Below are 15,224 nucleotides of genomic sequence, written 5' to 3'. Positions count from 1 at the left end.
CCGCTAATCCGAGCTAGTCGCGTGCTCACGTGCAACCAAACATTTTGACGTGGATGCGCAAGCTGCAGTATACTTTGCTCTAAAATCATGAATAGGGCTTCTTGACCGAGAGTTGACGAAAACGGATGCATACATATGTAACATGCAACACGTAGAAATCTATGAACAGTGGAAGAGTAGCCACTCCACAACTCCGGATACCCATGCTAAGACCAGGTCTGTTTCTATGCATCCGCTGGCCTTGGGCCAACTTCCATTCCAAGAATAAAACGCCATATAAATGTGCCGCTAGAGACACCAAGAAACACATGCTCACATCACGGTGCAGCCACCAGGGCCACTTCGCGCACGGCGGCGGCGGCCAATGCCACCCGTAGCACCAGCGCCGCCTTCCTCTTCATCGGCATGCATCATCTGCGCCTCTCTTGCTCTCCTTCTCCGTCGCCTAGCACCAGCACCGCCGACACCTGCTTCCTCGTTTAGCATCATCCAATCCGCCCACTTGCGTTCCAGACGCGCGGCGGCGGCAAAGTCACCCCTCAAGACACGCTTGGTGTGTTCCTCCACCGTGGGTTGCCAGTTGTGGAAGCACTTGAGCTTGATAATCTCCCGTGGATACGTCGCGACTTTGCTCGCAGAGCGCGAAGAGGGACGTGTGATCTCTGCGTTTCGAGATAGGACTTCACGCACACCGGTCCATGTTACGTTTGCGCAGTCGTAGGCTTCGATGCGGAGACCAACTTCTGGTCGCTCCGAGTTGGTCAGGCCACGAGCGGCGCGGTTGCGGTTACGAAGGCCGGATGCGGCCTCTGCGAGGACGAGGTCGGAGATGCGTGTGTTGTCCATCTCAAGTGATGCGAGACGGGTGCAAGCTTTCAGGACGGGGAGCATGCCCGCATCTCCAAGGTTGTCGCAGTAGGAGATGCAGAGGTGTCGCAGATGAGGGGCGCATGGGGATTCGGCGAGTGACTTCAACACTTCGTTGGTCAATCCGTCGATCTCTTCAATATCCAGATGTGTGAGGACTGGGACCGTAGGCAGTAAGCTGATCAACCCATCATCGGTTATTCCACCGCATTTCGAGACTTGGAGGCCTTCCAGAGATGGAACGTTGTGTACGAGCGTCTTCAGACCGGTATCGGTGATACTACGACAACGAGTAAGGTTCAGGTGCTTGAAGTTTCTGGGTGGAACGATTGGCCGGTCAGTGAGGACGTCGACCTCTTCATCTACGCCCTCAATCAAAGCAGCCAGCGATTCATCATTGAGACTGTCGCAGTTCTTCAGATCGAGCCTTTCTAGCGTGTTTCGCTTGAACAATTCCACCATCAGGTCGACGTCGTCCCAACCTCGTACTTCACCAGCCCTGAGGTCTCGCAGCTTTTTACAACCCTCGACAACCTTCTTCAGTCCATGGTTGTCAATGTTGTTGCACCATGAGATGTTCAGGACCTCGACTCTTGGGCAGTGTGCGCCTAGGATCTTCATGGCTGCATTTGTTGCGCCTGCAAGACCCGAGAGATTGACGTGCACGAGGCGACTGTTCTGGAGTAGGAAGCAGTGAATAGAAGTCCGATCAATCCGGCATCCCTGTAGCGAAAAGTTCTCGAGGTTCTGGCAGGACTCAATGAAGCCGTCCTTGCCCCAGTGTTCTCGCAGCTGGACGCAGCCTCTAAGGTTCAAATCCTTGACAAACGGACCCGCCGATGTGATGATGTTGACCAAAGCATCGGCTGAGATGTCGCGGTAGAAGTTGCTCGTGTCAAGATCGCTCCAGAGCTGACCGTCGAAGCACATGGTATGCCACGATTTGGAGACACGCGAACAACGCACGATTTCTTTTGGTTCGAGATATCTGAGGATTTGCATGCGAATCTCGGTGGGCATATCGGCCCAAAAGTTAAAGTTGGCTCGTTTCTGGACCTTGCGGACAGGTCGCGAGAAGTAGTCGCTCTCGGCCTCGATGCCGTCGCGGGTGAAGGGTCGTCGGGCGGATGGGAGCGGTACCGAGGATGGAACGTCTGGTGTCTTCATCCGTAGGCGGGTTCTCTCGTCCCAGAAAGGGGTGCCGGGTGGGCTGTTGGCAACGGACGTCGGTGCTGTAGAGTACCCATTAGACAGTTCCGACGAGTAGGAACTGCCGAATGAGTTTCCGTAAGGCGAGCCAGGCGATGCGAGGGAGACGCAGGACATGGATGCCTTTCCGCCGCTTCTCAGACTGTGTGAACGGGGCCTGCCCATGTGTGCCAGGCTGTTGGAAGACGCCATCCGCTGCAAGCCCATGAACAGACGCTGCCTGCCCTTCATCTTTGGCTGCTCGATCATGATGGCGTCGGAAGGAGGAGTTCCCGGCGTGGGATTTATTTCGCCCTGGTCGACGACGACGGAGTCGATGGATAGTGGCTCCATGGTGAAGCGTGGCTGCACGGTACGCGTTGCTCGATGATGGGTGGTTCGGCGTGGGGAAGGAGGGTCCTGTCAATGTCGAGAACGTGACCAGGAAATCGTCACGGCTATAGGAGCAAGATGGCAGGCCAAGAAAGCAGAGAAAGGGGGGAGCAGTCGCGTACCAGCAAAAAGGAACGGATGCAAGAAAGCTGACGCCAACCCGGTGGTTGGGTGCGCGGTTTTTGATAGCTGAGCGGATAGCGGAATGGGGCTGTTCCAGGGCTAGAAAGGCCAAAGGCGGGGAGGATGGCCCGTGTTATGCGGCGAGCGAAGCAGCTCAGCAGCCCTTCGGTTCAAGAAGGATCTTCAGGCGTCAGCTAACAAGTTGACCGAGCATGACTGAAAGGCCTTGGGGTGCGCTGGTTATAGTGTGTGACAAGATGACGCGAGGGATGCCAGCAGCAGCAATGTGCTGCGTCTTTCATGTGTTGCGACTGCTGTCGACCAATGTCTTGTCGTTGCTATCGGAAGGCCCGATTACGACCACGCCACGTGCGAGTTCTCGGCGGTCATTAGCCCACCTCTGGAGAGAGACACAGGTCGCTTGACCTGCCAAACAGCGTCGCGTGAGCAGATAAGGGCCTGAGGTTCTTTAGCCACCATATAGCAGTTGCAAAACACCATCGCGCAACAAAGACATCCAGAGAGCAGCAGTCGGCCCCCGGGGTCGGTTCTCCATGCTGCGGTTGTCATCATGCAGGGTCTTCCAAGCTCAAGAAGCAGTATCCTTTTTGTGCCTAGGCGATGTTCGCATCCCGCCACAAGGATCAATTTCCGCCAATCTGCCCACCTTCTAGATGCAGAGGCTCTGCCTAGGGACTTCTCGCCACATGCGCCAGGCAAAAGACGTCTTTAGGCCCAGCGGCACATGGTCCGTTGGTCCTAGCCCGGTGTTGGTTTATCCGAATCTCCGCGTTTCCAGGATGGCGGATGCGGATTGCGAGAATCGTGCCGTGAATCTTTGCTTTCAGTGTGGCGACGGCATTGTTAGTCAAAAAGCGCGAAACTGTACAAACTTCATTAATATAACAATCAGGTATTGGACAGGCCACACATAACGATGGGGCAAGTCCAGAACAACGCCAGTACTTGCACAAGTAAAGCTGACCTTTCCAAGGCTGCTCCGACTCATCATGCCTTCGTCTCCCCGTCCTCCGCCATCAAATGCTTCAAGAACTTGCCGTGTGCTCCTGGCCAGTTTTGCTCGCACTTCCCCTTGACCGTTCCGACCAACATCCTATTCGCCTTGATCTCTACATCCTCCACCAAGCTCCACTCACTATCCTCGACGCCCTCAGCCCTGTCTGCCTCCTCCAAAGTGTCAGTCCTCAAACACCTCCAAGTAGTCCGTTGCGTAAGCCCCAGTGGCGCCTTGATGATCCACAGTACTCCATCATCCAAATCCGTCATGTGCGCGTCAAACTTGACAGTTGTGTCCCATAGACCTGCGGGGAGAGCATTCATGTGGTCGGTGATTCTGTAGCATTTGGCAGCTGGGGTCGAGGGGTCCGAGGGAAGGGTTTCGTGACAAGTATATTCGGGGTCGAGGCGGATGAGGAGTTCGTGGTTGTGGAGCTGGGAGACGGCACTCGCGAAGGAGATCGATCGCGGGAGGTGAGTTACGTGGTGGAGGGTTGCGGTGGTGTCCAAGGCTGTCGTTTATTAGAAAGAGGAATTTGAGGAGGAGGAAGGTACGTACAAAACATGGCTAATAGATTGGCCTGTTACCCAGATTGAGGACGTATGTGAGGCTTGTTGTAACAGGAGCGTTTTCGCGCAGACTTTCTTCTCTGTGAGTTCAAGCTCAACACAAGCTGTACTTTCCTAGAGTGATTTGCAGAGATCGAGAGTTGGATTCTGGGCTACGAAGAACGAGAGGATCAAGGGAGTTGTATGTTGAGACTGAATTGATGATGCTCCTACAGTTTCATCGGAACAAGCGACACGTCTCGGCCAACGACGACCTCAATGCACGAATCAGGACCATGTTAGACTCGGCAGTAACCTGCGAACCCCCCAGGGACTAAAACGATAGCATATGCAAGGAGTACGGTCCTGCGGTTCAGCTGAATACACCCGACCTATGGCGTGTATCGGAGTGCGGAGCATCATCAGACGCGATCGGCCTCTCGGAGCCCGGATTAAATAAAGGCCGGGCGTCGCGTGGCCCCTTCGCTTGAAGCGTGTAACCTGCAACAAAACTAAATGCATAACCCTCTATCTAGCCATACGCAACCAAACATTCCCCTATCTCCTTCTCTCTGCTACCAAACTAGCAAATTCGGCCAGCGACGCCGTCTGGAGGATTTCAAAGATGCTGACTTTGGCCTTGACAACGCTACCCAACCAGTTCCGAAAGTCGACAGCAACCAGAGAATCGACGCCGATGCTTGTCAGAGCATCACCAGTGTCGATGTCGCTTTTCTCTAAACTGAACAATTCGGCAACCTTGGCCACTAGTAGATCCGTGATGACTTCCTTCAGCCTGCCTTCGGACAACGATTCTGCCGACAACTGAGATACCAGCCCGTCGATGTTCTGGGATGATTCGGATTGTGCATGGGCCGAGGGTTCTGTCGCGGTGGCATCGCCCAGTCGGAGAGTTCCTAACCGGCGGTCTTTCCTCACCGCCGGATCGTCAACCAGGTTGCGGTACCCAGAAATACAGGTAATGACCTGGCTGTTCTCGGCACGGCGTCGGTTTGGATTCCTGATTGCATCTTCAAACAGTCGCAGTACATGAGCGATGGGCAGACACTTCATGCCAAGGGCCTTCTCCACGCGCATCTTCACCGCATCTCCGCCTTGCGCGACGTATCCAACATCATCGATCGGACCAAGATCGATTGTCACAGCGGGCAGGCCGAGTGATGTGCGGTATCGCGCAAATGCGTCTTGGAACGTGCCACCCGCAGTGTAATTACTCTGCGACACGTTTCCGAGAACTCCAGTGGCGGAAGAGGTCGTGATGAAGAAATCCACATCTGGCAAGTTGTGGTGAAGGGCCCAGGTGCCGGTGACTTTGGGCCCGATAGCCTTCTGCCACTGCTCAAAGGTCATGCGTTCAAAGACTGTATCGTCGAGGATTGCGGCGATTTGAAGAACACCGCGGATCGGAGGTAGCTCTTCTCTCGCCTTGACCAGGAGACTACAGACAGCCTCTCCATCGGAAATGTCGCAGTTGCGCAAATAGACATTACACCCATACTTGCTTCCTTGTTGAGCCAACGCCAAACCCTTCGGGTGAGCTACAGCATTGCGGGAGACTATCATCAAGTTTTTGGCCCCCTTTTCCATCATCCAGTAAGCGGCGGCAAGTCCGATGCCTCCAAGACCTCCAATGATCAGATAGGTAGAGTCTGGGGAGTCCAGGCCAAGCGAAGGTTCAGTCTTGGAGATGACATGCACCTCATCACCAGGCTGTGGAAGAATGACAGCACTGCCCAAGTAGCTCCCACCTCGGACGAGCTGGAAGGCTTTGTCGACCTCGTCCAGCCGGAAGACTTTGACTGGTCTAGCAAGCCTCGCTCCTTCGTGCTGCAATAACTCGATGGAGTTCGCTAACGCCTTGTGGAATATCGTGCCTCTCATGTCGCTGTACTAAAGGGTATCAAGGCCTGTCATGGAGACTCCGCGGCCAAACGGGGACATGTCAAGATGCTTCGACTTTTCCGCGTCAACCCTGCCAATCTGTATGAAGCGGCCAAATGGGGCAGTGCACTCCCAGCATGCCTTCAGCAACGACCCAGTGACAGAGCTCAGCGTCACATCAACACCCTGGCCATTCGTCTGGGACTTGATAGCAGCAACAAGAGAGGTGGCCTCACTGGGCAGGATATGGCTGTTGAAGATGTTGTAATCTCTGAGCAGAACTTTGCGCTCTTCATCCGTTCCGCAAGTGACAAAGATCTCGGCTCCGATGTTCTGCGCCAGAGCAAGAGCAGCTCGATTGATACCCGCCGTAGCAAAGTGTAATAACACCTGTTCATGCTTCTGTAATCTTGCGATATTGCGCAAAGCTAACCAGGCGGTCGAATACGCGTATGGTGCGCACGCTGCTTCTTCCCAAGTAAGACTGTCGGGAATTTTGACGACGCATGTCCAGTGAGCGCGGCCGACGTTGCTTATAGGACCTCTAAAGATGCCGCAGACTCGATCACCAACGCACAACCCGGAACCTTGTGTGTCTGGACCAAGCCTTCTAACGACACTGCTGCTTTCATGAGCAGTTGGGTCATCATCTTCGCTCGCACCTACAACGTTTAGGCCAAAAGCCTTCGGCTCGATTTCAATAAGTCCGCTCGGCAAATCCTCCACTGTGCTAGATGTCTCTACAAAACAGGATCCGATACCAGATACGCCGATGCGTGATCGTTGGATGGCTAGCGTTTTGCCGGAGTAGCTGAAGTCTTGCAGCTGAGGAGGTTGGTCGCCTCCACTAGCGGCTCTGTCCTGCGCAAGATCTGGATACAGACGAGGAACATAGAGCCTTTGGTCTTTGACAGAATATTCCCAATCTACGTTAAAATTTCCGACTGGACTGTAGTCGAAACTCTGCTTCAGTACATGTGCCAGTATCTGAATGGTTTCTGCTGGCCACGATTGCTGGGGTCGCTCGCATGCCAATCGTACGTATCGCTTACTCGGATCTTCGCGCCGCAGAGTCCTGAATAGACCATCCATCTGAGCAAAGCGTGGGTCCTCGTTGTCGACGGCTCCACCAAAGCTCAGCCAGAGGATGCCTTTGGAACGAAGCAAGAGACGCCGGAGCTTCTCGAATGCCTTTTCGTTCATGGTGTCGACGAAGGGTGTATGATGGTCGAGCGCCACAATGAGCAGACGGTCGTCGTTTGCTTCAACTTCCTCAAAACTCTCCACCAAGGGCGCTGATCCGGTGACTCGTTGCACGGTACTGGCTACTTGATCCAACCAGGCCTGCGATTCCGGAGTTGATGGCACAACGATGGAAGTCGAGGATGGGTACAACGGGTCCTGGTTCTCGGCGTGCGTCAAGATGGTGCTGGTGAATTGGACTTCCGGATTTTCGCAATCTCCGATGTCAAACTCAATGCCAGTAAAACCCGCTGCTCTCAAAGCCTCATCCCACACTTCGAGGTTAACATAAGGGCATGTCTGGCGTTCAGGCTCCTCGCTCAACCACCACGTCTCCACCGTTCCGAAGATCAACTGAACATCAAGCGAATCTTGACTTCCTTCAAGCAGAACGAGCTTGCCTCCTGGTCGCAGCAGCTTTCTGACATTCGACAAAGTACGTTCCAAGCTCGGTGTCGCATGTAGCACATGTGAGGCCACTACAAGATCGTAGCTGTGAGCTGCGAATCCCTGCTCTAAAGGATCTTGCTCTATGTCAAGCTTGGAGTAGCTCATCTTGTCTTCCCAAGTCACAAATTTGGCCTTCGCGGCGCCGAAAAACCCTGAAGATATATCGGTGAAGTGGTAATGTCCCAGTAGTGTGGCGCCCGCCCCATCCTCCGATCGGGTGGCGAAAGCATCCAGGACAACAGACGTTGCTCCACCAGTTCCGCCACCAATCTCGATAACTCGGGCTCCAGGCTCTACGACCGAGTAGAGCTCAACAACTTTTCGGAGGTGCTTGTAGGAGCCATTGCGTAGTTGTGGTAGTTCTTGGTAGTAGCGATTAAGGAGTCCGTCTTCCATCATCAGCTCCAAAGGTGTCAGCTTGCCCTGGACGATGTCACACGAATGGCTTCCAATGCGATGAACCATTTCTCCAGACGCGTTCGCTGACGCCACCTCAGCGCAGAGGCTTTGGATGGAAGTCTCGCTTCTTCCAGACCACGAGTCGCTTCCAGAAATGAGGGTACCTCGGTCGGCTGCCTGGATGACTGCACCCATCCATTCGAAAAATCTCTGGTGATACCAAGTCCATTCATCGTTCGCCTTTGCTCCCAGTTGCTCTAGAGCTCTAGCGATATGGTGGTAGGAGACTTCGCGGACATTTCTGGCAAATGCTAGCTCAGACTGGGTCAAAAAGATCTTCATTGACTCTCTGATGTCACCTGGGATCGTGTAGTTGGTGTCCAATTCCCATCGGCTCTTTGAATGAAGCGGCGAATCCGACGCCTTTGCATCTTGCGCAGTTGTTGCCGTTTGGATGACTCGTTGGAGATGGAATTCCTGAATCTCAAACGTTCTTGTGCCGTGCTCGCTAGCAATGGTGCGATCATCATCCCCTACGGCATACACACAACCTGCAAAACGCGACCCTTTCGGACTTGACGAAATACAGTTCAAGCTTGCGAGCAGCCTCTGGTTCGCATGTGTACCGAGCTGGGAAGGTACGGTTATCCTTCGTATCGAGCGAGGTATGAACATGGTTTCCGACTTTTCACCTGCAACGCGACTTCCGATGATGTTCTGGAACGTTGGACCGTGGTGGAAGCCTGAATCTCGCAACCGTTGATACAGAGTCTCAGGCTTTATCTCCTTCGTCTGCTCCGATCGAGAAGGTCCAAAGCCAGACAGAATTCTGGATCTTTCCAGCAGATGTAAGCTATCAGCTGCTTTGGCCGAAATAGAGCCCTTGCAGTGCTGTATCCAGGAATGCTTGGCGCTGACCGACCACAACTCAAATTCGTACCAATCTACGTTGTCCAAATCCTTGTCACTGCAGGGACGAAGTGAGAAATGGATCTCTATACCTCTGCTCGACGAACTCGATGTGTGCGGAATCATGAGAGCATTGACGATGTCTACATCTCGCAGGGAGTACTGCAGCTCAGTTGCATCTTGGCCATAATTCCCTTTGAACAGACGCATGGCCTCAATAGCCATTGACACGTATCCTGCGCCCGGCAGAACCACACTCGACTCCAGCTGATGATCAACCAACCAAGGAATGTCATTCGTGCGGAGGAAGTTGCGCCAAGTTGGACTCGAAGGGTTTGTGCCAGGGATGAGCCTACCGAGTAACTCGTGAGGCTTGAAGCGTTTGAATCTGTGCTCTTCAGAAGCTCGAGGCTCAAGCTTGTAGGCCGTTTGATGGTTCCATGGATACTCTGGAAGGTCGGAGATGTACTTTAGCTGGCGCGAGGGGGTTGACAGCCGCTTGTTCACTGCCGCGAGATGAACCGGATAGCCCCGCGCCACTAACGCACAGGCAACGTCTTGCATTGTGTCAACCGCATTGAGAGGCCGTTTTAGACAAGACAGATGAGGGATCCGTGTCTCGCGCAGTGTTTGTCTCACGGGACCTGACAAGGTATCGTGCGCTCCAATTTCTAGGAAGACGGAAACCTGGCGAGTTGACACTGGCATTGTCCGCGCTTCGCCATTAGCCTCGGCTGATCCAAAGACCATGGATTCCAACGCGCTAGAGAATAGGACTGGACTGGTTAGGTTTCGTACCCAGTGTGCGGCGGAGAATGCTGAACGGGAAGTGATGATGCCGCCCGTAACTGGAGAAGCGAAAGTGACATCCAGACTGCCTTCTTCAGTAGGTCCGAGGATTTCTTCCAGACAGCTTTGGTACTCTTCGGCCATAAACTCCATATGGTGTGAGTGGTAGGCCAAGGGCACCTTCAACCTTCGTACAAAAACATCATCTGCTTCCAAGCGAGTCGCTACTTCTTCCAGGGCATCCAGGTCACCGGAGATGGTAACGCTAGACGGGCTGTTGATACAAGCGACTACTACCCGACCCTTCGAAGAGATATCGCTGAGGTACTCCTGGACTTCTTCAGCACCGAGACTAACAGCCATCATCCCGCCGGACTGCGATGCAAGTTTCTGGTACTTCTTGGCAAGCCGCCCTCGATGATATACGACTCCAACAGCTTCTTGGAATGAAAGTACGCCTTGCCAAACCCCATCCGTGTGATGACATCCATGGTGAAGTAAGACGTGATGGCCACCAGATCCAGTAGTGGCTGACCCTTGCCTGGTGAAGCTACTACATAGCGATTTCGGATAACGTTGATAAGCGTCTTGACCTGCTCATCGATTATGCCCTCAAGACCACCGGTGTCACGTCCGTTATATGCGGCTATAGACCTTGCTTTCGCCTTCTTGTGAGCGTCCGGATCAAGCGTTGTGAACAAGTTGTCGCGATACGGATTAAAGCGGCCGGCGTGATACCAGTCGCTGCGAGCGTAATTGCTCCGGGTGGACGAGACAGTGCGCAGGACGTTAGGATCATCAGTAAGGACTTCGTTGGGCCCGATGCGCACGAGCGGACCATGTTTAGCGTGGAGATCGCGAAGTACCCAGTATTGACGACCGCTGTAGGTGGTACGTCCTACCCAGTAGTAGGAGAATGGTGCAGTGATGTGCGCGCTGGAGATATGTCGGAGGCGTCGCCATGTTTGAATGTAGCTCTGCACCACCCAGATAACGATAACAACTACGGCTATGTACCATATTGACTGTTTGTTCGTGAGAGCATCCGAAAGCCCGTAGCGAGGCTGTATTCGTTAAAGTCGATCAGCTTTGTTTCTATAGGTGGCAGTGGCGTGAGGAATTTCGCATACCTTGGGCGACAACTCCGCCATCGTTCGTGGACACCGATGTTCTTTTCGCCTGAGCGTAATTAGGTGATTGCTGGAAGTTATGGAAGAGCAAAATGAAAAGTCGATAAATTTTGTGAGACCCCGGTTTGATATGAACTCTAATAAGTGAGGCGGGTCAAAATAGGCTAGTGATAGTGGGTGACAGTGAAAGGTAAAGCGAGTGAGTCTGTCGTTCATGCAGGGGACTAGCAGGGGATAGGTACCCTCCTTCTTCTCGAGAAAGATAAAAAAGGGAATTGATACCGCGCTCCAATTAACAACGCTCAATTCGGATCGACACAACGCATTTACGGAGTTCGCTCAACTAAGAGCCGAACGAGTATGATAATTGCCCCGAGGCTCATGGACCATTCAGTCCGGGATATACTAAATCATGCAAACTTCAGACAAACCACCCGCTTACTGTGCATGGTCATTTAGCCTGATGTCAATGGCAGCTCCTCTTCTGTTGAGAATATCGGAGATCACCTAGGTAGGTAGGATGCGTCATCCAAAGGCCAGCAGATAATCAGTCGTCATTGGTCGTGAATCATATGAAACATCACGGACACACATCTGCTAGTTTGTGGCGTTTCTTCTTGGATCACACTGCTAGTTGGGTGCCACATACGAGGTCGTTGTAATTACAACTTCTTGATTGGCCGGAATATGTGTGACCGGAGTTTGACTAAAATCTGTCTACACAAAATCTCCCGATACGATATGTAGGTGTATGATCGATAGGAGAAAGGGCCCACCGCTTTGCTGAGTGAATTCGGAATCGCAACATCGCCCAGTATGAATTCTGCGACCCGCGCTCTCTCCCTATACTTAACATTGAGGGCCTTTTGCGAAGAAGCTGTCTTCCTTCAAAAACAGCCCCTCATCTCCAACATTCCAAACATCTGCTGCGCTGCAACTCCGGTCTCAACCGCTGCTGACCGCATCCCATCCAACAGGGTACTCTTGGTCTGGATGTCGAATACTGACAATTCTCGTGCAGTCTGGACGACTTGTCGGAGACGAAGCTTCACCAGTGCTTCAAAACACGAGTGCGACATCTTTTTACTCAGTGCCAATCCACTAATCGTAAGGTAAGGGACTTGGCTGTCGTGCGTGCTGATTGAAGTCGCCTCACGTATATACGACTCTAGGTGCTCAATCACCCAGCTCATGGAAATAGAAAACATCATGCTCATATACGGCGAGCTAAGGGAGCATCTCGCGCATGTAGATATTGTGTCTTTCGTTTTGTATAACTGTTGCTCTAAAGCAAAAACAACGTCTAGGGGAGTAGGTGTCGCACGCCGAAGGCTGACCAAGTAGACGACCTGGCTTAGTTGGGAAGAGCATTGGCAATCCACATCCTTGGATAAGTCAAAGAGGAGATCCGAGGCAGCTGCACCGGAGGCGATAGGATCACCAGAAGAGCCTGTTGCGTGCGTAAGAAGCAACCGGTGGTCCTGGTAGGTGTTCTGTCGGTCTATTCGGCTCAGAAGCGGTGCCGGCTCTTTTAATGGTTCTCCAGCAAAGTTACTGACGCCAAAATCCGTACCACTGAGCATATCCTGACTTGAAAAATGAACCCACATCGGCGCCACAGGCCCTGAGTGCTGGCTGTTCGCACAATCTGGATCGGCTCCACTCCCATCCCACTCCCATAGCGAAATGTTATCGATAGATCCAAAGTCGACCGTGTCAGTATCGTGTGGCAATTCCATCGGTATGTCCGTAAATGACTCTATCGAAGCCGTCTTTGGCGATAACAGAATCGTGCGTGCTTTTCCTCCATCTCTTGTAACGTGTTGTGGAGGGGTGCTTCGAGCCGAATCGTGACGCTCCTCCGTCGAAGGCAGTGAATCCGCCAGAGTTAGAGATGGTGTTAGAGGCGCCGTTCCCCGCCTGATGTGCGCTGCATTGACAGCGGTGTCGGTACCGTACAACCCCACTTCATCCGAGATGACAGATGTCTGATGCCGCCTGCCTGGACGGCGTGCTACGCTGTAGTTGCAGTCTTGTCGGCAGCCTCGGTCAACGCAACGTTGACAGACTGGCTTTTCGCGACTACATTTGAGCTTCGAAAGTGTGCATGTATCGCAAGAGTTTCGCAGCCTCCGGAAGCCCACACGCGATGGTTTCATACTGGCAGCTAGCAATGCTTGATCGCTCTGTTGTGTAGGATAGCAATAAGACATATGTAGCGTGTGCCAAAGTCGAAAGTTGCCTTTGAATAGAATGATACGAAAGACGATTGACTGAAAAGTGTTGACATCCATAACGCGACGATCATACGATTACCAGATAATGCTGAGCCCGCATGCACATGGGCATGTCATCAAGGACCACCAGACGATACCCACACTCATCAAGCTTTGGAAATCCATGAGCCAATTGGCGTACGTGAGAACTCTGTACCGCAGTACGAGGGCTGACAGCAACCAAATGAGGTCCGAATTCCGATTGCATGAGAGTAGAGGATCCCGAAATGGCCTATGAACCTGCGGTAGAATGTTAACGCCGGCTGTTTTCCTTGGTGCTATGACTGCCGCTAGCTGATCAGCGCTACCGATTTTGAATTTCCCTTGGAACCCGGACGCGCCAGTCAAAGTCACAGGTATTGCCACTTGGCATCCCCTTGCTGCCCTCGTCTGGATGAGATGCTGCTGGAAAGTGATGTCGGCCATGATCGACACTGAAACTTACCATGGTCTCAGGCGAATACCTAGGTACGTCGTAAGTAGAAATGCCGAATTGGTCCGTCTTCAGAGGTCTCCCTACTACCTAGACAAGAAGCAATGCCCCTAAAGCTCAACCTAATGATTATCGCGATACAGTAGGCCTCCTAGGAGACTGAAAAGCGACTCTACACTCTTGTGGCAGTAAGCAATGCTTACCTAGGTGCCTGATCAATGTCACATCCGCCTACGTAATACAATGCCTACAAAAACAGGATCCTTGCTAGCGTCTCTACTAACAAAACATAGATCTCCCAGTTGCTGTTTCGGATCGAGAGTTTAGAGTTCGCTTTTCGGTCTTGCGGTGTAGAGTTCGCTTTTCGGTTTCAGTAAAGGCCTAAGTATCGCGATAATCATTGGGTTAAGCTTTGGGGATATTTGCCTTTTACCAAAGTAGCTTCCAGGGGTCCTCGTTGTTCACGAAATTCCGTTGTACGTGAAAGTCAGGCTAGTACCTATACGACTATGCTCCGCATTCTCCGTATTCCTGTGTGCGATTCCGTGTTTGCTCGGATTAATAATCTGCGCCTCAACAGTAGAGCACTTACATGACAACGGAGAATTCCAAGCTACAAGCCTAGGCTTTGCTCCACGTCCATCAGATGGGCGTTCCTGCTCTGTGATCCGAACCGAGGCCTCCGAACCAGCCTGTTACCACCACGCCCTCATATGCCATCAAATTGTCTGACTTGGGCTAACACTTTCTTTACGCAAGGTCATGCATAAGCCGCCAAACTCTAGCAGGTACATCCGTAATGGCAGCCAGTGTGTCTGATCGTCGAGGACGACAGCGTTTCGTCAAGGCTTATCAAAGTTCAGTCTAGGGGCCGAGCTGGCACGCTTTTGCGAAAACAGGTCCAGATTTAGTACACCATATCTTACCTTACCGATCGGACAATTGGCAATTCGAATGCAGCTTCCTTGCTATCTCGATCAGCGGGTCGAATATGGATCTTGCCATCGTCTACTCTTGGTGGTGGTTACCTAGGTACTGCCGTGCCGCTGCCGAATCACTGGTGTCAGCGTATGTACTCGTGGTTTATCTGCTTAGACGCATTTAAAGTGTCGCGTCGCGATACAAGCTGCAGTTGAACTGAGCTTGACGATTGTGGTAGGTATCCTAGGCAGGTCAAAGGGTTGAGTTTCGGGGAAGTAGGGAGGGAGTGGGACCTGATGCGAGCAATCCTTGGACAGATCTGACTACGATGCGTTGGGTGTACGCGCACCAAGGTCCGCGGGCTCGGCTGTATCTCCGAGATTATCGTCTGACCTATGATTAGCATGTGATGAGATCGAACCAAACCTGGCCCATCTCTTCACACCCAAGGTTACCACGAGTGTCTGAAGTCGCTCTTAAGTCTCCTGGTAGAGGTTTTGTATAGCGATATTAACGATATCGCGAGACATGAAGTATCGCTACGCTTGCGAATCGATTAGAGTAGAATTAAGGCTACCTAGGTAGGTAATCTTAGCATCAAATCTAACCTAATTGAAACGTAACTCTAGTTAGATT

At 52.5% G+C, this 15,224-nt stretch overlaps 3 protein-coding genes across 3 annotated transcripts; all 3 read right to left on the bottom strand.

The window, feature by feature from the left end:
• Positions 1-97: 97 nt before the first annotated feature.
• Positions 98-2,838, bottom strand: ACET3X_003824 (uncharacterized protein). The gene has a single exon (XM_069449962.1). The coding sequence runs from the start codon at positions 2,407-2,409 to the stop codon at positions 313-315; it is 2,097 nt and encodes a 698-aa protein (XP_069307802.1). The 5' UTR covers positions 2,410-2,838; the 3' UTR covers positions 98-312.
• A 741-nt stretch (positions 2,839-3,579) lies between these two features.
• On the bottom strand, positions 3,580-4,154 carry ACET3X_003823 (uncharacterized protein; the record flags this gene model as incomplete). The annotated part of the gene is made up of 2 exons (XM_069449960.1): positions 3,580-4,100; positions 4,148-4,154. The coding sequence occupies 2 exons, from the start codon at positions 4,152-4,154 to the stop codon at positions 3,580-3,582; spliced, it is 528 nt and encodes a 175-aa protein (XP_069307801.1).
• Positions 4,155-4,695: 541 nt separating this feature from the next.
• Positions 4,696-8,130, bottom strand: ACET3X_003822 (uncharacterized protein; the record flags this gene model as incomplete). Its single annotated transcript, XM_069449959.1, has 3 exons — positions 4,696-6,043; positions 6,098-6,429; positions 6,706-8,130. The coding sequence occupies 3 exons, from the start codon at positions 8,128-8,130 to the stop codon at positions 4,696-4,698; spliced, it is 3,105 nt and encodes a 1,034-aa protein (XP_069307800.1).
• Positions 8,131-15,224: the final 7,094 nt, after the last annotated feature.

The sequence above is a fragment of the Alternaria dauci genome, chromosome 3, assembly GCF_042100115.1.
Source record: "Alternaria dauci strain A2016 chromosome 3, whole genome shotgun sequence".
Classification (NCBI taxonomy): domain Eukaryota; kingdom Fungi; phylum Ascomycota; class Dothideomycetes; order Pleosporales; family Pleosporaceae; genus Alternaria; species Alternaria dauci.
This window is presented reverse-complemented; position numbering and strand designations above follow the sequence as displayed.